At 38.0% G+C, this 23,312-nt stretch overlaps 3 protein-coding genes and 1 pseudogene across 3 annotated transcripts; all 4 read right to left on the reverse strand.

Annotated features, from left to right (window-relative positions):
- Window positions 1-2,161: 2,161 nt before the first annotated feature.
- Window positions 2,162-4,571, reverse strand: LOC149039600 (uncharacterized). The gene is made up of 2 exons (XM_089183148.1): window positions 4,499-4,571; window positions 2,162-4,377 (listed from the first exon to the last, which is right to left on the reverse strand). The coding sequence occupies exons 1-2, from the start codon at window positions 4,569-4,571 to the stop codon at window positions 2,162-2,164; spliced, it is 2,289 nt and encodes a 762-aa protein (XP_089039274.1).
- Window positions 4,572-6,384: 1,813 nt separating this feature from the next.
- Window positions 6,385-11,144, reverse strand: LOC149039601 (uncharacterized). Its single transcript, XM_089183149.1, has 2 exons — window positions 10,878-11,144; window positions 6,385-8,354 (listed from the first exon to the last, which is right to left on the reverse strand). Exons 1-2 carry the CDS (start codon window positions 11,113-11,115, stop codon window positions 6,385-6,387), a joined length of 2,208 nt encoding a protein of 735 aa, XP_089039275.1. The 5' UTR covers window positions 11,116-11,144.
- Window positions 11,145-16,957: 5,813 nt separating this feature from the next.
- Window positions 16,958-19,750, reverse strand: LOC149039602 (uncharacterized). The gene is made up of 2 exons (XM_089183150.1): window positions 19,554-19,750; window positions 16,958-18,342 (listed from the first exon to the last, which is right to left on the reverse strand). Exons 1-2 carry the CDS (start codon window positions 19,699-19,701, stop codon window positions 16,958-16,960), a joined length of 1,533 nt encoding a protein of 510 aa, XP_089039276.1. The 5' UTR covers window positions 19,702-19,750.
- Window positions 19,751-21,631: 1,881 nt separating this feature from the next.
- Window positions 21,632-23,164, reverse strand: LOC149039603 (uncharacterized; annotated as a pseudogene).
- Window positions 23,165-23,312: the final 148 nt, after the last annotated feature.

Below are 23,312 nucleotides of genomic sequence, written 5' to 3' on the forward strand. Positions count from 1 at the left end.
AAAGTATAAGAAGTAGCTATTTCCAGGAATTCCGGTTCGAGATTAACTTTTTCCAAATCAAATAAGATGTATAGTAATGAAGCTCTTATGATGCTTCTAAATAAGATGTATAGTAATGAAGCTCTTATAATGCTTCTAAATAAGATGTATAGTAATGAAGCTCTTATAATGCTTCTAAATAAGATGTGTAGTAATGAAGCTCTTATAATGCTTCTAAATAAGATGTGTAGTAATAAAGCTCTTATAATGCTTCTAAATAAGATGTATAGTAATAAAGCTCTTATAATGCTTCTTAATAAGATGTTTAGTAATAAAGCTCTTATAATGCTTCTAAGCAAGATGTATAGTAATGAAGCTCTTATAATGCTTCTAAATAAGATGTATAGTAATGAAGCTCTTATAATGCTTCTAAATAAGATGTGTAGTAATAAAGCTCTTATAATGCTTCTAAATAAGATGTATAGTAATAAAGCTCTTATAATGCTTCTTAATAAGATGTATAGTAATAAAGCTCTTATAATGCTTCTAAGCAAGATGTATAGTAATGAAGCTCTTATAATGCTTCTAAATAAGATGTATAGTAATGAAGCTCTTATAATGCTTCTAAATAAGATGTGTAGTAATAAAGCTCTTATAATGCTTCTAAATTAGATGTATAGTAATAAAGCTCTTATAATGCTTTTAAATAAGATGTATAGTAATTCCGGTTCGAGATTAACTTTTTCCAAATCAAATAAGATGTATAGTAATAAAGCTCTTATAATGCTTTTAAATAAGATGTGTAGTAATAAAGCTATTATAATGCTTCTAAATAAGATGTGTAGTAATGAAGCTCTTATAATGCTTCTTAATAAGATGTGTAATAATGAAGCTCTTATAATGCTTCTAAATAAGATGTTTAGTAATAAAGCTCTTATAATGCTTCTAAATAAGATGTTTAGTAATAAAGCTCTTATAATGCTTCTAAATAAGATGTGTAATAATAAAGTTCTTATAATGCTTCTAAATAAGATGTTTAGTAATAAAGCTCTTATAATGTTTCTAAATAAGATGTGTAATAATGAAGCTCTTATAATGCTTCTAAATAAGATGTATAGTAATGAAGCTCTTATAATGCTTCTAAATAACATGTTTAGTAATAAAGCTCTTATAATGCTTCTTAATAAGATGTATAGTAATATAGCTCTTATAATGCTTCTTAATAAGATGTATAGTAATAAAGCTCTTATAATGCTTCTAAATAAGATGTATAGTAATGAAGCTCTTATAATGCTTCTTAATAAGATGTATAGTAATAAACCTCTTATAATGCTTCTTAATAAGATGTATAGTAATAAAGCTCTTATAATGCTTCTTAATAAGATGTATAGTAATAAAGCTCTTATAATGCTTCTAAATAAGATGTATAGTAATGAAGCTCTTATAATGCTTCTTAATAAGATGTATAGTAATAAAGTTCTTATAATGCTTCTAAATAAGATGTATAGTAATTAAGCTCTTATAATGCTTCTAAATAAGAAGTGTAGTAATGAAGCTCTTATAATGCTTCTTAATAAGATGTATAGTAATTAAGCTCTTATAATGCTTCTAAATAAGATGTATAGTAATGAAGCTCTTATAATGCTTCTAAATAAGACGTGTAGTAATAAAGCTCTTATAATGCTTCTAAATAAGATGTACAGTAATAACGCTCTTATGATGCTTCTAAATAAGATGTGTAGTAATAAAGCTCTTATAATGCTTCTAAATAAGATGTGTAGTAATAACGCTCTTATAATGCTTCTAAATAAGATGTGTAGTAATGAAGCTCTTATAATGCTTCTAAATAAGATGTGTAGTAATGAAGCTCTTATAATGCTTCTAAATAAGATGTGTAGTAATGAAGCTCTTATAATTCTTCTAAATAAGATGTATAGTAATGAAGCTCTTATAATGCTTCTAATGTTAGCTAAGTTATTAAAATAGCCAGATATTAGTTCTAAAAGCAAGTTATTTATATTCAGCTTGTTTGTAATTCTCTTGATTGAATTGATTATCCTGCTTTTAAAAAGTTTGAGAGCAGAAAGAGACATCTTGCAACTCTCTACTACGAGTTTCAGTTTTTAAATATACTTAGAGAGAGTTTACGGTATCCTAATATCCCTCACTAACTATATTTCCCCTATGCTTCCATTTGAATTTCAAATTGCCCTTCAACTTTATCATGCGTTGCTCCCACTAGCAATGTCATCATTACTAATGGAAGGGGCCATATGATAAGACTGAGCCTACAAAAGGTTCTTAAAGTGAGAGTACGGCAGTATAATAAAACGCGCGATGCTAAATCCCGGAAGTAAAGTAGTGTATACCTCCTCATATGAGTTTCTGCTATTTTTTCCCTTTTCCTTCTAGCTCTTATTTCCCTCACGTTTGAGCCTGTGATGCCTTTTTTTTTCCGTAGGGCTTCTGCCTGCGGGCTTTGCTCGGGTTCAAAACTTATAAACATGACAACAAACGCACCCATAAGGAGAGCAAAGGAAGACAAAAAATGCCACAGGTCATGCCAATCGAAAAATCCTAAAATGACACATTCTTCGTTTTTGTCACGAGAGTTTTCTGGCGACGATGTTTTGTTTGTGGGTTGCCATTGGAAAACCCAAAATGTTGCTTCAAAAATGATTAGGGTGAGAAAGATAAAGAGAGCTTGTAAAGCGCCCTTGTCGTGATTACAGCGAGCACACTGCCATTCGCATTTGGGAAGCTTCTCCGTAAACGTAGCTCGAACTATGTCTATGTAGACGAACCAGGCAGTAAATGAATACAGAGACGCTGTAACCGAATCGCTAAACAAGGATACAAGTTTGTAATTCACAAATGATATCAGCAGGAAAACAAGAATGATTAAAAAAATCCTCAATCTAAATTCAAATTCATCACTACAATTCTTTTGGCGGAATTCCAATTTACGAAAAGCCCAACAAACCATCACAGGCCACCAAATAATCGTAAATGAGAAGAAGGAGTTAGATAGCGCATCAAAGTACATAACAATAAAACGAGACGTAATGAGAGAACAGAAACAGTAAGTAGCGTCTTTTATGTATTTTACATTTTCAGAAGAAAGACAACGATTATGTTCAATGCCTTTACACAACAACAGTACAGGTAAACCAGCTATGACAAACATAAAGGTCAAATCGAACTGAAATGTGACCCTGCTTGGACAGAGGTCGTAAAGGGTGGAAAACGATCCCTGGAAAATCAAAGCCCAGAAAAACACATACCCAATAGAGTACCTATTTTTTATTTCTGCTGCCTCCTCGAAGGTTCTGCCGCTTTTGCAACGAAGATTCACCTTGGTGTCCACCATCAGTACCCACACAACTAAGATTAGGCCGTGGACTATATAAGTCAAGTTACTTATCATTAAGTTAAACGGAATATCATGATTTGCAACTTTATAACAAAAGTCGTTGTAGTAACAATTATCTCTGTCCCCTTCCTGAATCATCCTATCCCATTTTGCAAACACGAACTGAGAAGCACCTATCATAAGCACAGCACCCACAACACCTGTGATGTAGGAATAGGTCACTGAACGTTGGGAAAACCACTGATATCTGATTACCTCCCACAGGTCGCGATATGAAATTTTAAAATCAGGATTATTAACGACCAGATTACCTTCACCTGGTTTTACCTGGGTGAGAAACTCTTCGAAGAGATAATAAGCAACGATAGACACTAATATACCAACCACAAATGAGACAAAAAGTAGGACAAAAATAGGCGTGGTATAACTATAATCAAACGACCTTGTCAGCTTTAATGTTACACTTTTTGACTCACTACGTTTGACGTCACCTGATAAGTTCTTCAGACCAATTCCAATGAACCATTTCGAGACAGAATCAGTTAAAGGGGGAATAGAAACGCTGGATAAAGTTATCCGCCCTTTTGTTACAAACGAAAGTCGAAGAGATTCCTTTTTGTAATCTATGCTCTGTGGGTCTTTCTGGACATCGACCTCTTTACAGTTCTGTGATACCTTCAAATAGGAGGCAACGTTTGATTGAGACGTGGCAGTGATGTCTAGTTGTTTATCAGAGATACCTTGAGGTGAAATGAACTGGAACACGCTCACCTCATCTCCCTGGACTTTGACTGTGTGTGGTTGATCAAGCGCAATTTCTGATGCACCTTCGGTTATTTGCACTGTGAAGGAAAGCCCACTGCCTTTTCCGACCACAGATAACAACTTCTCTCCTCTGTTTTGATTATAGGTCAAAGTGGGTGGACAAATGTTTAGAGTGTTCCAAACTGGTGTTGGCTTTGAAAGGTCCACATGACCAAGTAGAGACGAGTCACCACGCTGGTACAGGGAAACGAGCAAGAAACCTTAAAATAAAAGAGATAATCTAGCACATTAATATATCAACAACTCCTAAAACGGATGATAATAAGATTTCATAAGAGCCTACTAATGTGGGGTCAATGTCCACCCTAATGGTTCGCTTGCCTGCTGGTTTCTGTATCGATGTGGGCTTCTTGCTGGAGACATTTTGTTCTATTCTTAAATTCAAGAGAGACATTTAGCTCGCACATTTCTCCAAATCTCTCTTCATAGTAGTGAATTTTAGGGAAGGTCACAGATCCATATTCTCTCAACAAATCAAACCAGAAAATGACGACTGCAACAGCAACAGCACAGCTTTCTCCAGGGCTTAAGGTTAGCGAAGGCAACAACGATGCTATAAATGACCCAGGTATACAGAAACACCTGGGACAGATCGGTGACCAAAAGACACAAAAAGAGCCCCAAGGGTACTACCAGGCCACCCAAAATGAATGAAAGCATGTTACATGCATTTCGGCATACTCCTTTGTGGATATTAAACGTATAAAAAGCACAATAAACCACCAAAAGCCTCCAAATAATGAGGGATGCGAAGAAAAACTTCTGTAATAGTTTTTCTGAGCTAATCATAGAGCGAATGAAAACAGAGCTCTGGCACGATCTCTGACTTCTTTCGACACTTAGGTGGAAATAACTCTACCAATCATATACCAGATATGTTGACTCACTTTCTGTTCCCTTCTCCACGAATAACCATGCAATCTCACGCTTTGTTCATTCCAGAATCTTTTATTTTAATTGTAAACTTTAGCTAAAGCGAAAGTATCGTTAAACTGACATAATACCACAGTAAACTTATATACTTGTACTATATACATAACCTAGATTAGTACTTCTAGGAAGGTTTTGTTTCACTTTCTGTTGATGGCCAATATTTTAGGGAAAGGTTTGCTTTAAACAACTACGACACTTCTCGATTTCGTTTTTTTTTTCGTTTCTTAAATGGCCCTTTTCGCTGTCTTGATCAAAGACGTCGCTTTAAATGAATTGACTTGGTTGATCCAAAGTACGTGCGGAAATGGCAAATTCTTACATGTGCAAGATTGTCTCTAATTCTAAAAATTTTTAGATAAAAATCTAAAAAGTTTACAAAAACCTTCACGAACGTTCCAGGAAAAAAAATCATTACAATTACAAATGGCCATTACAGCTTTGTCTTAAAATCATTCCTTGATATAAGAATGCAAATACAGTATACTTCGTTTACAAATTCCAGCTGGTTATAAGTTACTACATGGATCATTTAATTAAGTTATTAAAATAGCCAGATATTAGCTCTAAAAGCAAGTTATTTACATTGTTTATAATTCTCTTGATTGAATTGATTCTCCTGCTTTTAACAGGTTTGAGAACAAAAAGAGACACCATGCAATTCTCTACTACGAGTTTCAGTTTTTGAAATATACTTAGAGTTTACGGTATCCTAATATCCCTCACTAACTATATTTCCCCTATGCTTCCATTTGAATTTCAAATTGCCCTTCAACTTTATCATGCGTTGCTCCCACTAGCAATGTTATCATTACTAAGGGAAGGGGCCACATGGTAAGACTGAGCTCTAAACAGGTTCTGAAAGTGAAAGCAGGGTAGTATAATATCTTTCTTAAAAGACCCGATGTTAAATTCCAGAAGTAAAGGAGTGTATATTCCCCCACCCCCACCCCCACCCTCTCCCATTTAGATCCCCCAGACATATCCACGTCTTTCAGAGCATTTTTCAATTGCTGTCAAAATCCAAAACCATGTAATTACAACAGTCAATATGAGCAAAGATTGACATTATCAATACCCAGTAAGAACTCAGCGTAAAACAGGTAAAATACTAAAAGCGCAGGAATTCGAGGGCGAACAAGTCATGACTAACTTTTGTTTTGTAATCACAGACCGAAGTAATACAAAGATGATGCAATCCCGGATCACTTTTGACACTCAATTGAAAAATCCTCATATGCAGGAGTTTCTGCTTCTAGTTCTTATTTTCCTCGCGTTTAAGCCTGTAATGTCCTTTTTTCCCGTAGTGCTTCTGCCTGCTGGCTTTGCTTAGGTTCAGAACTTAAAAACATGATAACAAACGCACCCATAAAGAGGGCAAAGGAAGATAAAAAATGCCACAGGTCATGGCAGTCGAAAAATCCTAAAATGACACATTCTTCGTTTTTGTCACGAGAGTTTTCTGGGGACGACATTTTGTCTGTGGTGGGTCGCCCTAGGAAAACCCAAACTGCTATTACCCAAATGATAACGGTGAGAACGTCAAAAAAAACCTTTACAATGTCCTCGACATAAAGCTCTCCAGATTCGAAATTGGAAAGCTTCACCCAAAACCTAATTACGATTGCAATGACGCTCCATAAAATGCATATCCATAGAAAGGCTTGAGCCAAATCGCTGTACATCCAATAAATCAAAAAGAGCGATAGCGGGAGAACCAAAGTAATGAATAGACAGGCCATAAGTCTATCTTTACCGTTACCACTGCAAATCTTTTGCCAGATACCTAATTCCCGGAAAGCCCAACAAAACATTATAAACCACCAAAGGATCAAGAATAAGAAGAAATGCGTCTGCATTTCTGTGTTGAGCCCATAGGAGTTAAATAGCACATCAAAATGGTTAAAATAAAAAAGAGACATAGTAAAAATTAAGAAAAATTTACCAGCGCCGATTTGGTATTTCACATTCTCAGGAGTAATATAATTACTCTGGTCAATGCCATTATACAACAACAGTACAGTTAAACCAGCTATGACATACATGAAGGCTGTATCGAACTGAAATGTGGACCTGTTTGGACATACGTGGTAAAGGGTGGAAAACAATCCCTGGAAAAACAAAGCCCAGGAAAACGCATACCCAATAGAAAAAGAGTACCAATTTTTTATTTCTTCTGCCTCCTCGGTGGTTCTGCCGCTTTTGCGACGAAGATTCACCTTTGCTTCCACCATCAGTACCCACACAACTAAGATTAGGCTGTGGACTATATAGGGTAAGTTACTTATCATCAAGTTAAACGGAATATCATGATATGCAACTTTATAACAAAAGTCGTTGTAGTAACAATTATCTCTGTCCCCTTCCTGAATCATCGTATACCAGTTTTCAAACGCGAACTGAAAAACACCTACCATATGCACAGCACCCACAATACCTCTGAAAAAGGAATTGGTCACTTTACTAAAGGGAAACCAGTGATCTATGATTACCTCCAACAGGTCGCGATATGTAATTCTTAAATTCAAATTACAGACACCTCTACCAGGCTTTACCTGGGTGAGAGACTTTTCGAAGAGATAATATGCAACGATAGAAACTAGTATACCAACCACAAATGAGACAAAAAGTAGGACAAAAATAGGCGTGGTATAACTATAATCAAACGATCTTGTCAACTTTAATGTAACACTTTTTGACTCACTACGTTTGACGTCACCTGATAAGTTCTTCAGACCAATTCCAATGAACCATTTCGAGACAGAATCAGTTAAAGGGGGAATAGAAACGCTGGATAAAGTTATCCGTCCTTTTGTTGCAAAGGAAAGTCGAAGAGATTCCTTCTTGTTGCTCTTGAGGTCTTTCTGGACATCGACCTCTTTACAGTTCTGCGATACCTTCAAATAGGCAGCAACGTTTGATTGAGACGTGGCCGTGATGTCTAATTGTTTATCAGAGATACCTTGAGGTGAAATGAACTGGAACACGCTCACCTCATCTCCCTGGACATTGACTGTGTGTGGTTGATCAAGCGCAATTTCTGATGCACCTTCGGTTATTTGCACTGTGAAGGAAAGCCCATTGTCGTTTCCCACCACTGATAACAACTTCTCCCCCGTAGTTTCACTATTGGTCAAAGTGGTTGGACAAATGCTTAGAGTGTTCCAAACTGGTGTTGGCTTTGAAAGGTCCACATGACCAAGTAGAGACGAGTCACAACGCTGGTACAGGGAAACGTGCAAGAAACCTAAAAATAAAAGGCATAATCTAGCACATTAATACATCAACAACTACCAAAATAGATGATAATAAGACTACATAAGAGCCTTCTACAGTGGGGTTAATATCCACCCTAATGGCTATTTTGCCTACTGGTCGCTGAATCGAGCTGGGCTTCTTGCTGGAGACACTGCGTTCTTTTTTTTAATTCAAGAGAGAAATTTAGCTCACACATTTATCCAAATCTCTCTACTTTGTAATGAATTTCAGGGAAGGTCACAGACCCATATTCTCTAAATAAATCAAACCAGAAGTGGTGAGCGGATCACTTGATGGGATCATTTGATGGGAGGGTATTGACCGTTTTCGAGCTAGTAAGTCGCCGCAGGCTGCGAAAGAAAATTTAAAAAAAAACAGTTGTCTGCATACTTGAGATCACTGAACAAGATAAAATCAAACTAGTGAAAACAAACTGAGCGAAACCCGTCATTTGCAAGTAGTTACTGATCTCTCTGACTATTAGAATCTGAAACATTTTTAGATTTGTAATACGGGTAAACAATACGGCTGGGTAAACAATAGACACCTGAAATAAGTTGCGCATTCAGAAATGAATTAGTCAAACAAAACTAAGTACAAGAACGGCAGGAGCTAGGCTGATGTGTTTCAAGTTTCTTGTAGGAACGCTAGTTTCACTTTTACTGTTACAAGGACAGTTTATCCTGAGATTACCAGAGGTTTAAAGTTGGCTTTTTGTTTATTGGTGGAATTTATCCTGAAAATTAATCCTGAAATTGCTAGAGGTTTAGAGTTGGCTTTTTGTTTATTGGTGGAATGCCACAACAATAATGCCCAGGTCCAACTGTAATTTTCGGAAATAAGATCCTTCATGAGAGGCGACCACCCGGATTCAATGCAAACAGTGAATGGCTTCAGGAAAACCGGAAGATCCTAAATTGATAAGTCACCACTTTCGGTAACACTTTCGAAAACACTTTCGGATCACCAAAGAATAATAATCAAGGAATTTAATTAATATAGAAAGAGAGATTTTGTATTTTCATTAAAACCAAAAGTCAACAAGTAGGTAAGACCACTCTATCAAACTGGTTATACCCTCACCTTTTTTGTTGTCATTCCTTTTCGTTTTCATGCGTAAAAAGTTCCCAGGTTTGTCCAGCTTCAAAACGCAAGATAGTTGCAGATAGTTGTCAGTGGATAGTGTGCCAGTGATCTCTATCACACCACTCTGGACATTTGAAACTGTCATACTGGACGAACAATCTACTCGAAGATGTCCACAGGCTGAGGGGCACCGAGCGAGCACGAGTAAAAATGAATATACAAGGATGGAAAACATCCTAAAAAGCAAGGCTTACGTTGCTTTATGTAAACAGCGCCTTATCTTGTTGGCTCTGCTGCGTGCAAACAAGAAACCTGACGGGTGTTTTTATGCCCTATTCATTCTCAACATGACACTTTGGAAAGACAAAAGCCTAGATATAATGGGTTTTCGTCTTGTTTTAAATAATTTATTATCAGTACAAATGTTTTTCTTTTCATAAATCACACCAAGTTCCACATATCAGAGCAAATATCTACTCTTATTTCTCTATACGCTTACTTTTTATAGTTTCTTTTGGAAACAGATTTGGAGACTTAATTTCTACTTCCCACTTTAACCTGCCGTGATTAAAGGTCTCCAGACCAGGAATAAAAGAAACTAATAGAAAGGAAGAATCTGTTTAGGCAATCAGACTTATGGGGGAGAAGGGGGAAGAAGGAGGGAGGTGATACTGACCCTATCGAGCTGGTAAGTCACCGCAGGCTGTGAAATAGTAATAATAATAAAAAGAGCTGTCTGCGTACTTGAGATCACTGAGCAAGATTAAATCAAACTGTCGAAAACAAATTCAGCGAAACGAGACCTTTCCAAATAGCAACAGATCTCTCTGACTATTGGAAACTGTAAGATTTTTGGACTCGCAATACGGGTGTACAGGCTGGATAAACATTAGACATCTGAAATAAGTTGTGCAGTCAGAAGCGAATTAGTCAAACAAAATTAAGTGCAAGAACGGCAGGAGCTAAGGTGATGTGTTTCAGGTTTCTTGCAGGAACGCTAGATTCGTTTATACTCTTTCAAGGACAGTCTATCCTGAAATCGCTAGAAGTTTAAAGTTGGCATTTTTTTTATTGGTGGAATGCCACAACAATAATGCGCAGGAATTAAAGATCCTTCGTAAGAAGCGACCACCCCGATGAATGCATGAGTGGCGATTCAGTAAAAGTTTAATTTCAAGTCTCGAAAGAAAGATCCCTGATCTGTGTAAACAGTGAATTGCTTCAAGAAAAGCCCCAAAGTCCTTAATTGATAATGGTTACCACTTTCAGAAATTTCGAAAACACATTCGGATTACTAAAGAATAATCAAGGAAATAAATCAATACAGAAAGAGAGATTTTGTATCTTCATCAAAACCAAAAGTCAACAAAACTTCGCTCTCCTAAAAGAAGGTCAGACCACTCTATCAAACTGGTTATGCCCTCACCTTTCTTCTTGTCATTCCTTTTAGCTTTCATGCGTAAAAAGCTCCCGAGTTTGTCCAGCTTCAAAACACAAGATAGCTGCGGATAGCTTTCGGTGGATATTGTGCCTTTGATCTCTATCACACCACTCTGGACATTTGAAACATTCATGCCGGACGAACAATTTGCTCGAAGATGTCCACAGGCCGAGGGGCACAAAGCGAGCAGGAGTAGGAATGAATATAAAAGGATTGAAAACATCTTGATAAGCAAGGCTTGTGTTGCTTAATTTTGACAGCGACCTATCTTGTTGGCTCTGTTACGTGCAAACAAGAGACCTGTGTTTTTATGCAATAGGTAAGAAATTGCCGTCATTTTTAGAATAATTTCTTTGATGAAAAATTCAGGGTCAAGCTACTCATGCTTTTGTTGTGGCTAAATCCATCTAAAGTTAGACAAATCCTATCTAGCCTCGGGGGAAGTCAAAAGTACAAGCTCTGATTCCAGAAATTATCGCAAGCTTATAAGTAATGTGATGCCAAATTTGCGAGTTTTCTCCTAATTAATCGTGCTTGGAGGAATTTTGAGAGTTTGAATTCGATACCAATGGGATCTTAAGGGAAACGTATGCTCCAGAAACTTATATTACGTCATCCATTAACAAGAGTATATGATCTTAATTACTTTTTCCAAAGAGTAACCCAGCTGTGACTGAACAGTCTCGAACTCTTTCTTCCATCAATAAGCGGTCTTCTTGGACAATTCAGGGCCACTCAATGGGGCATTCTTAACTCAAACAAACACCTTTTTACGATAATCAAAAAACAGTTGATACAGACTTTTGATATTAGTGTCTGATTTTGGACGGTATCCGATTTTGGACGCTAGTGTCTGAATTTAGACACTAATGACCGGCTTTAGACACTAGTGACCGACTTTAGGCACTAGTGTCCAAGTATAGACACTACGCAGTGACCAATTTTAGACACTAGTGTCTGATTTTAAACATTAGTGTACCACTCAATCCAAAAAGCCGATCATAACAAACTTTAACATTATCACACCACTCTGGACATTTGAAACATTTATGCCGGACGAACAATTTGCTCGAAGATGTCCACAGGCCGAGGGGCACAAAGCGAGCAGGAGTAGGAATGAATATAAAAGGATTGAAAACATCTTGATAAGCAAGGCTTGTGTTGCTTAATTTTGACAGCGACCTATCTTGTTGGCTCTGTTACGTGCAAACAAGAGACCTGTGTTTTTATGCAATAGGTAAGAAATTGCCGTCATTTTTAGAATAATTTCTTTGATGAAAAATTCAGGGTCAAGCTACTCATGCTTTTGTTGTGGCTAAATCCATCTAAAGTTAGACAAATCCTATCTAGCTTCGGGGGAAGTCAAAAGTACAAGCTCTGATTCCAGAAATTATCGCAAGCTTATAAGTAATGTGATGCCAAATTTGCGAGTTTTCTCCTAATTAATCGTGCTTGGAGGAATTTTGAGAGTTTGAATTCGATACCAATGGGATCTTAAGGGAAACGTATGCTCCAGAAACTTATATTACGTCATCCATTAACAAGAGTATATGATCTTAATTACTTTTTCCAAAGAGTAACCCAGCTGTGACTGAACAGTCTCGAACTCTTTCTTCCATCAATAAGCGGTCTTCTTGGACAATTCAGGGCCACTCAATGGGGCATTCTTAACTCAAACAAACACCTTTTTACGATAATCAAAAAACAGTTGATACAGACTTTTGATATTAGTGTCTGATTTTGGACGGTATCCGATTTTGGACGCTAGTGTCCGAATTTAGACACTAATGACCGGCTTTAGACACTAGTGACCGACTTTAGGCACTAGTGTCCAAGTATAGACACTACGCAGTGACCAATTTTAGACACTAGTGTCTGATTTTAAACATTAGTGTACCACTCAATCCAAAAAGCCGATCATATCAAACTTTAACATTATCACACCACTCTGGACATTTGAAACATTCATGCCGGACGAACAATTTGCTCGAAGATGTCCACAGGCCGAGGGGCACAAAGCGAGCAGGAGTAGGAATGAATATAAAAGGATTGAAAACATCCTGATAAGCAAGGCTTGTGTTGCTTAATTTTGACAGCGACCTATCTTGTTGGCTCTGTTACGTGCAAACAAGAGACCTGTGTTTTTATGCAATAGGTAAGAAATTGCCGTCATTTTTAGAATAATTTCTTTGATGAAAAATTCAGGGTCAAGCTACTCATGCTTTTGTTGTGGCTAAATCCATCTAAAGTTAGACAAATCCTATCTAGCCTCGGGGGAAGTCAAAAGTACAAGCTCTGATTCCAGAAATTATCGCAAGCTTATAAGTAATGTGATGCCAAATTTGCGAGTTTTCTCCTAATTAATCGTGCTTGGAGGAATTTTGAGAGTTTGAATTCGATACCAATGGGATCTTAAGGGAAACGTATGCTCCAGAAACTTATATTACGTCATCCATTAACAAGAGTATATGATCTTAATTACTTTTTCCAAAGAGTAACCCAGCTGTGACTGAACAGTCTCGAACTCTTTCTTCCATCAATAAGCGGTCTTCTTGGACAATTCAGGGCCACTCAATGGGGCATTCTTAACTCAAACAAACACCTTTTTACGATAATCAAAAAACAGTTGATACAGACTTTTGATATTAGTGTCTGATTTTGGACGGTATCCGATTTTGGACGCTAGTGTCCGAATTTAGACACTAATGACCGGCTTTAGACACTAGTGACCGACTTTAGGCACTAGTGTCCAAGTATAGACACTACGCAGTGACCAATTTTAGACACTAGTGTCTGATTTTAAACATTAGTGTACCACTCAATCCAAAAAGCCGATCATAACAAACTTTAACATTATCAACAGCCGATGAAAACACAAATTATTCAAGCAAACTACCACTAGCGCGAAAGATCGCGGAGGACCAGGTCACGATTTATTTTTGTTTTACATCTGATTGGTCGCGGAGGATAGTGTGCGTTTTCTACACCATTCACTGACCGAAGCAAAGCAAATAAAAGCAATCCCAGATCAATTTTGACGTGCAATTAAAAACTTCTTTATTATATAGAGTTTTACACTGCTCTCCCTTGCATTACGTATTCTGAAGCCTACGACTTTTGCACGGGTTCAGAACTAAACGACATGACAACAATTGTGGCCACTAGGATAGCAAAGGAGGACAAAAAATGCCAAAGATCGTGCCAATCGAAAAATTCCAGAAAAGCACATTCTTCGTTTTGGTCACGGGAGTTTTCTGACGTCAACGATTTGTGTTTGTGGGTAGCGATATGAAAACGCCAAAAGCTCCCACCAAAACGATAAAAGAGAAGAAGATGAAGAGCCCTTGGTAAATTTCGTGGCCGTAGGGCAATTGCGCTCGCATTCACAGCAACAGCACAGCTTTCTCCAGGGCCTAAGCTCAGCGAGGACAACAATGATGCTACAAATGATGCAGGTATACAGAAACATCTGTGACAGTTCGGTGAACAAAAAACACAGAAAGAGCCCCAAGGGAACTACCAGGCCACCCAAAATGAATAAAAACACATTACATGCATTTTGGCATATTCGTTTGTGGATATTTAACTTATTAAAAGCCCAATAAACCATCAAAGCTACCAGGAGTCAGAAAAACGTCTGTTGTAGTTTTTGTGAGCCAATCATAAAGCGAATAAAAACAGAGCTATGGCAAGATCTCGGAGTACTTTCGACACTAAGGTGGAAAAAGCTCTACCAATCAAATACCAGATACGTTGACTCACTCTCTGTTCCCTTCTCCACGAATAACCAATCCCACACACTGTTTATTCCAGCATCGCCCACAAAGCAAAGACATATCCGGGACCTTGACTGCGCCGCCGGCGGTAAATTTGAAAGTTGATTAGTGAAGCGGGCTTAAAACAAAAGAGGAATTGATCTGAAAATGTCGAAGAGGGTTTGCGTTTTTTAAGTTTTCGTGTAAACTTCGCAACATTTCTTAGTTTTCGCATATGGCTTTTAAAGAACAAGAACCAATAAAAAATTTTTCCAGTCTCGCCTTTTTGTATGTTCTTTAATCCCTGGCTATTTTTATTTGAAATTTGGCCATTTTAGTCACCAGTGAGTACAGGAAGTCGCTTTTGATTCACATCAAGGCTGGATTTCTCTTGAACTAATACCCTGATCTCTGTTTTAGCATATGGTTATGACAGTTAAGCTTCCAATGAAGCTTTACACAAACTTTGGTGTGGTTTTGACGGTTAGAAGTTATGGCTGTGCCAGAATTTCTGAAACGACTTCTGATCTCTCTCTCGTTTTTGCCTCAGGTGAACCCCATGAGAACTGAACTGACTTATTTCAAAACTTTTGCGAGTACATTAATGTATTCTAAGCTCCGCCTCCACGAACAATAGCGCGTGTGGCATCGCACTTAACCATTCAAAATTAAACACCACATAATAATTTTGTAACCTCTGAAATCGTTGTGAAATATTACTGGATTTTGTCTCCAACTTCAAGATATTTTTCCGAAGAAATATCTCGTAACGCGTTAATCATGTACACGAAACAAAATAAATCATAGGCATCATTACGTCGTTTTAACCCGTGGAAAGAACTTTCCGTAACATGTTCTTATAAACATGGTTAAAATTGACAGGTTTGTTTTTGCGTAACCACTGACAACGCGTAACCCAGTCATATTATTGCCCCATTGAGCTATAATTTACATATACATCATCACCTGCCACTGTAGGTGTGCCGCAAAAACGCCCGAGAAAAGTTAAAGTTCTGTGATATTGAAAACGTGCTTCGTGCAAAAAATGCAACGCGTTGATCGCGAGCTCTTTTAAGAGCTCGTAGAATCCCCAATTAATGCATTCTAAGCTCCGCCTCCAAAAACAATAGCGCGTGTGGCATTGCAATTAACCATTCGACGAAACGCTACCAAATCTGTAAACTCTGAAATCGTTGTGAAATGTTACCGGGTTTTGTTCCTACCTCTAGATATTTTTCCGAAGAAATATCTCGCAACGCGCCAATCCTGTTCACGACACAAACTAAGGGCAGAATCTTTTATTGTGCGTCTTCTAAACTTTATTTAAAACGAAAGTATCGTTAAACTGACATAATACAACCATTAACTTGTATCCTGGTATTACATGTATAATGTAGATTAGAACTTCTAAGATGAATATGTTTCACTTTCTATTGGTGGCCAATATTTCAGAAAAGGTTTGCTTTAAAAAAAACTACGACACTTCTCGATTGCGATTTTTTTTTTCGTTTCTTAAATGGCTCTTTGCGCTGTCTTGATCAAGGATGTCGCTTTAAATAAATTGACTTGGTTAATACAAAGTACGTGCGACGATGGCAAATTCTAACATGTAAAAAATTGTCTCTAATTCTAAAAATTTTTAGGATAAAAATCTAAAAAGTTTACAAATACCTTCACGAACGTTCCATGAAAAAATCATCGCTTCATATAAGAACGGAAATACAGTACATATCGTTTCAAGTTTTTTACAATGCCTGCTAAGTTAATACTGGCTCCTGGCTCATAATTCCCTCGCGTTTTAGCCTGCGGGCATTGCTCAGGTTCAAAACTTATAAACATGACAAAAAACGCACCCATAAGGAGAGCAAGGGAAGACAAAAAATGCCACAGGTTATGCCGGTCGAAAAATCCTAAAGTGACACATTCTTTGTTTTTGCCACGAGAATTTTCTGGCGACAATGTTTTGTTTGTGGTGGGTAGCAACATGAAAACCAAAACAGCTGCTACCGAAATGATAGAGGCGAGACAGATAAAGGAAACTTGGAAAGTGTCCTTGCCATGAAGTTCTCGAGATTTGCGTTTGGAAAACTTCTCGCTATGTCTAACTTTAGCTAGGACTGCGACGACGCTACAGACAATCCATGCATACAGAGGCGCTTGAGCCAGATCGCCAACCGAGAAAACCAACATGAAAATTACAAAAGATATTAACAGGCCACCCAAAACGAATAAAAATGCGTTCAAACTTTCAATACGAAACTCTTGGTGCATTTGAAGTTTACCAAAAGTCCAAAAAAACATCACAAGCCATCAAGTGATCAGGAATGCGTAGAGCCCATAATTCGAGTAAAGTAGCGCAGTAAAGTAGTTTAAAACAAAAAGAGGCATAATGAAGAAGTAAGAAGCGTCAACTGGGTAGTTCCTATTTTGAAAACGATTCTGCTCGATGCCATTATACAACAACACTACAATTAAACCAGCTATGATAATCATGAAGGCCGAATCGAACGGAAATGTAAACACGCTTGGACAGAGGTGGTAAAGTGTGGAAAACAATCCCTGGAAAACCAATGCCCAGGCTAACGCATACGCGATAGAAAAAGAGTACCTCTCTTTTATTGCTGTATACTTCTCGGCGGTTTTGGCACTTTTGCAACAAGGATTCACCTTGGTTTCCGGTATCAGTACCCACCCAACTAGGATTAGGCCATGGACTATGTATGTCAAGTTACTTATCATCAAGTTAAACGGAATATCATAATTTACAACTCTATGACAAAAGTCGTTGTAGTAACATTTATCTCTGTTCCCTTCCTGAATCATCGTATCCCACCTATCATGCACGAAAATATAAGCAATTGCCATAAGCGCAGCACCCGCAATACATGTCATGTGGGGATAGCTCTTTAGATCGAAGGAAAACCCGCGATGTCTGATTATCTCCCACATTTTACAAACTAAATAAGCGTTATTATTAACCTGATTATCAGGTTTTACCTGGGTGAGAGACTCTTTTAAGAGAAAATACGCAAAGATATGCACTCCTATGCCAACCAGACGTGATACAAAAAATAGGACACAAATAGACGTGGCATAACTATAATCGAACGATCTTGTCAGCTGCAAAGTGACATTTTTTGACTCACTAAGTTTGACGCCACCTGATGAGTTCTTCAGACCAATTCCAATGAACCATCTGGTCGCGGAATCGGTTAAAGGGGGAATGGAAACGCTGGATAAAGTTATCCGTCCTTTTGTTGCAAAGGAAAGTCGAAGAGATCCCTTCTTGTAATCTATGCTCTCTAGGTCTTTCTGGAGAGCGACTTCTTCACAGTTCCGGGATACCTTCAAATAAGCAGCAACTGTTGATTGAGACGTGGCAGTGATGTCCAGCTGTTTATCAGAGATATCTTGAGGTGGAATGAACTGAAACACGCTCACCTCATTTCCCTGGACATTAACTGTGTGTGGTTGATCAAGCGCAATTCCTGATGCACCTTCGGCTATTTGCACTGTGAAAGAAAGCTCAATGCCTTTTCCCAACACTGATACTAACTTCTTCCCCGTGGTTTTATTATTGGTCAAACCGGTGGGACAAATGCTTAAAGTGTTCCAAACTGGTGTTGGCTTTGAGAGGTCCACATGACCAAGTAGAGACGAGTCACCTTGCTGGTACAAGGACACGTGCAAGAAACATAAAAATAAAAGGAATAATATAGCACACGAATACATCAACATCTATCAAAACAGAGGATAATAAGATTTCATAGGAGCCTACTAATAGTTCGCTTACCCGCTGGTCACTGAATTGAGCTGGGCTTTTTACTGGAGGCACTTTGTTCTATTTTTTAATTCAAGCGAGACATTTAGCTCACACATTTATCCAAATCTCTCTACTTTGTAGCGAATGTTAGGGAAGGTCACAGACCGATATTCTCCCAATAAATCAAACCAGCAAATGACGAATGTATCTTCACAGGATAACTGCATCTTAGATCATTGTAGGAAAGGAAGTCTGAAAATGTTAAGGCTTCTCCTTCTAGGCACTATTATCAGTACAAATGTTTTTATTTTCATAAATCACACCAAGTTCCACATATCAGAGCAAATATCTACTCTTATTTCTCTATACCCTTTTAATTTAAAAGTATCTTTTGGAAACATGGCTCAGATTTGGAGACTTAATTTCTACTTTCTACTTTAACCTGCCGTGACTAATCCTAAGCGCCCAGACTAGGAATAAAAGGAACAAATTGAGCGAAACGAGACCTTTCCTAGTAGCTACTGCATGATCACTCTGACTATTATAAACTGAAATATTTTTGGATTCGCAATACGGGTGTACAGGCTGGACAAACAATAGACATATGAAATATGTTGCGCAGTCAGAAGCGAATTAGTCAAACAAAACTAGGTATGAGAACGGCAAGAGCTAGGCTGATGTGTTTCAAGTTTCTTGTAGGAATGCTAGTTTCACTTTTACTCTTACAAGGACAGTCTATCATGAAATTGCTAGAAGTTTAAAGTTGGCATTTTGTTTATTGGTGGAATGCCACAACAATAATGCTCAGATTTAGCCCTAGTTTTCGGAATTAAAAATCCTTCGAGAGAAGCGACCACCACGAAGAATGCAGTGAAAATTTTAATCATAAGTCTGATCTGGAAAGAAGGAACCCTGATCTATGCAAACAGTGAATGGCATCAGGAGAAGCTCCAAAGTCCATAATTAATAATAGTTACCACTCTCGGAAATTTCAAAAACACTTTCGGATTGCAAAAGAATCATCAAGGAATTAAATCAATACAGAAAGAGAGATTTTGTATCTTCATTAAAACCAAAAGTCATCAAAACTTCGCTCTCCTAAAAGAAGGTAAGACCACTCTATCAAACTGGTTATGCCCTCACCTTCGTTCTTGTCATTCCTTTTAGCTTTCATGCGTAAAAAGCTCCCGAGTTTGTCCAGCTTCAAAACACCAGATAGCTGCAGATAGCTGTCGGTGGATATTGTGCCATTGATCTCTATCACACCATTCTGGACATTTGAAACGTTCATGCCGGACGAACAATTTGCGTGAAGAAGTCCACAGGCCGAGGGGCACAAAGCGAGCAGGAGTAGGAATGAATGTAAAAGGATTGAAAACATCCTAAAAAGCAAGGCTTGTGTTGCTTTATTAAGACAGCGCCTCATCTTGTTGGCTGTGCTACGTGCAAACAAGAGACCTGTGTCTTTATGGCCTAATGATTCTCAACATGACACATTGGAAAGACAAAAGCCTAGTTATAATAGATATTAAATTGCCATCTTTTTAAAAATAATTTCTTTGATGAAAAATTCAGGGTCAAGCTGCTCGTGCTTTTTGTTGTGGCTAAATCCATCCAAAGTTAGACAAGTCCTATTTAGCCTCGGGGGAAGCCAAAAGTACAAGCTCTGATTCAAGAAAATATCGCAAGCTTATAAGTAATGGGATACCAAATTTGCGAGTTTTACTCTAGTTAATCGTGCTTGGAAGAATTTTTAGAGTATAAATTCAGCACCAACAGGATCGTAAGGGAAACGTATGCTCCAGAAACCATATGTTAACTCATCCATGTACAAGAGCAAATGAACTTATTTACTTTGCTGCAATTTGAGTTTCCAAAGAGTAACCCAGCTGTAACTGAATAGTCTCGAACTCTTTCTTCCATCCATAGGCGGTCCTTTTGGACAATTCAGGGCCACTCAAAAAGACATTCTTAATTCAAACAAACACGTTTTACGATAGTCAGAAAACAGTTGAAAAATACAATGAGTTGGGAAAAATTTCGCGCTGCATTTTCACCATAACCTAAACTTCAGTACGCACCTCCGTACAAAAACATATGTGCAATTTAGGACACTATCGTCCAATTTTTTGACACTAATGTCTGATTTTACACAGCAATATCCGATTTTGGACACTAGTGTCCGAATTTAGACACTAGTGGCCGACTTTAGACATTAGTGACCGATTTTAGGCACTAGTGTTCAAGTCTAGACACTAGTGTCCGATTTTAAACATCAGAGTTCGACATTAGAGTCTAATTTAGGGCACTAATGTCCGATTTTAGACACAAGTATTCAATTTTAGACACTTGGCAACTGCACAATTCCGAATTTATATGAAAGAAATAGCGCGAATACATCTTTATTTCTTGCGTGGAGGCTCATCTTAGAGCGCATTTGAACCAAAACGCAGATTTGCAATCTCAACAGCCAAAGAAAACACAGCAAAATATTACCTAAGTCAAAAAATGCCCGGAGTAATAACAAGCAAACAGTTTCCAGCGCGAGAAAACGCGGGCGACCAAGTCTCGACTGGGTTTTAGTTTTGCATCGGATTGGTTGTTAATGGGGTGGCGGACTTTTTCTGAGCCAGTCATAAAGCGACCATCCCGGATCAATTTGACACTTGGGTACTAATAGTTCTCGGCTAGCGATCATTTAGTAGATGTGTTATTCATCACTGACCCTTTTCTTGCTTCTGCACAAGTACGCAATCCAACGCACTGTTTATTATTATACTTTTTCTTAAATTCATGATCAGTAAATGCGAAAGTACCGTTTTACTGGCACAATACTATAATAAACTTGTATCCTAGTACTATAACAGAGACTATAACTTCTAGGACGATTATATCTTACTTTCTATTGGTGGCCAATATTGGTCAATGTAATAATGCCGATAAAGATTACTTAGTTTGCAAATGCTAGCTGGTTATACTGTTAGCTGAGGTTATTACCAATTAAATAGATGATTAACAGTACTTGGCTCAATAAGTTTTTAAGAATATCCAGATGCGAGTTTGAAAAGCAAGTTATTTACAATGTACGTTTAACTCTCGTCTAGTTATAATCTCTCTCGTGATTATTATGCTTGTGACAGGTTTGATAAACAATGATACGCACCTTGTGAATATCTCACACGAGAACCGGTTTTTCAAAACTTTCTATATATTAAGCTTCCTTTGGCAACTATTGAAGAGTTTAACAACCCATCGTCCATCACCACCCGTACTTGCCCCATGCTTCCATTTTAAATTCAGAATTCCATTTTATTTCAAAAGATGAAAGTTAGTTTCAGGACATAACAGAACATGGTTTGGTACCTCGGATCCCCATTCCACGGCGGCTCCAGTGCCTGTGCAGCTGGCCGCAATGCTTTTGAACCGTACGTTTAGCTTGGTTTCCAGTATCAGTACCCACACAGCTAAGATTAGACCGTGGACTATATATGTTAAGTTACTTATCATCAAGTGAAACGGAATATTACGATTTGCAACTCTATAACAAAAGTCGTTGTAATAACAATTATCTCTGTCCCCTTCCTGGATCATCGTATACCGGTTTGCAAACACGAACTGAAAAGCACCCACCATAAGCACATTACCTACAATAGCTGTAATGTAGGAATAGTTCTTTGGACCAACGGAAAACCAGTGATATCTGATTACCTCCCACAGGTCACAACATGAAATTTTTAGGTTAGTTTGACCACCTGGTGGAAGGGACTGGAGTTGTATACCCATCGCACCATTCGTGTTGGCCATTACAGTTACGCCATCAAACCTTATCTCAGAGAGGGACTCTTTAAAAAGAAAATGCACCATGATAGACACTACTATACCACCCAGAAGTGATGCGAGAAATAGGGCAGAAACCGGTGTGGCATAGTTATAATCAAACGGCCTTGTCAGCTTTAAAGTGACATTTTTTGACTCACTAAATTTGACGTCACCTGACACGTTCTTCAAACCAATTCCAATGAACCATCTAGAGGTGGAATCAGTTAAAGAGGGAATGGAAGCTCTGGATAAAGTTATCTGTCCTTTTGTGGCAAAGGAAAGTCGAAGAGATTCCTTTTTGTAATCCACAACTTCTAAGTTTTCCTGGACATCTTCGCATATGATACCTTTAAGTAAGCAGCAAGGTTTGACTTTGACGTGGCAGTAACGTCCAGTTGTTTATCAGAGATACCTTGGGGCGGAATGAACTGGAACACGCTCACCTCATCTCCCTGGACATTTACTGTGTGTGGTTGATCAAGCGCAATTTCTGATGCACCTTCGGCTATTTGCACTGTGAAGGAAAGCCCACTGCCTTTTCCAACCACGGATAACAACTTCTTCCCTGTGGTTACATTATTAGTCAAACCGGTGGGACAAATGTTCAGAGTGTTCCAAACTGTTGAAGGTTCTGAAATGTTTAGCGGACCAAGGAAGGATGATCCATCGGCGTGGTACAGAAAAACATGCAAGAAACCTAAGAGAGAAGATTACAGTTTGCAATTTCCTATTTAAATGTGGGGATAGTGTGCTACTCTACTGGTATTGCTCGCGTGCTGGTCTCTGAATCAAGCTGGACTGCCTACTGGAGACATAATTTGTGTTTCAAATTCAAGTGGGACATTCGCTCACGTAGTTCATTAAATTTCTATACATAATGGTGAATTTAGAAAGATCCTTGCCTTATATTTCCCACCACTATCAAGCTGGGACATGACGAATTAATCTCAAGTGGTTGACTGCATTTTAAGACACTGCAGTAAAAAAATTCTGCAAGGCTTAATTCAGTTGACAGAGACCCGCTTCTCTACGGTTATTAGCAGAGCGCTATTCTGACCAAATGAGCCACAAATGTGAAAACAT

The sequence above is a fragment of the Pocillopora damicornis genome, chromosome 9, assembly GCF_964200805.1.
Source record: "Pocillopora damicornis chromosome 9, jaPocDami1.2, whole genome shotgun sequence".
Taxonomy (NCBI): Eukaryota; Metazoa; Cnidaria; class Anthozoa; order Scleractinia; family Pocilloporidae; genus Pocillopora; species Pocillopora damicornis.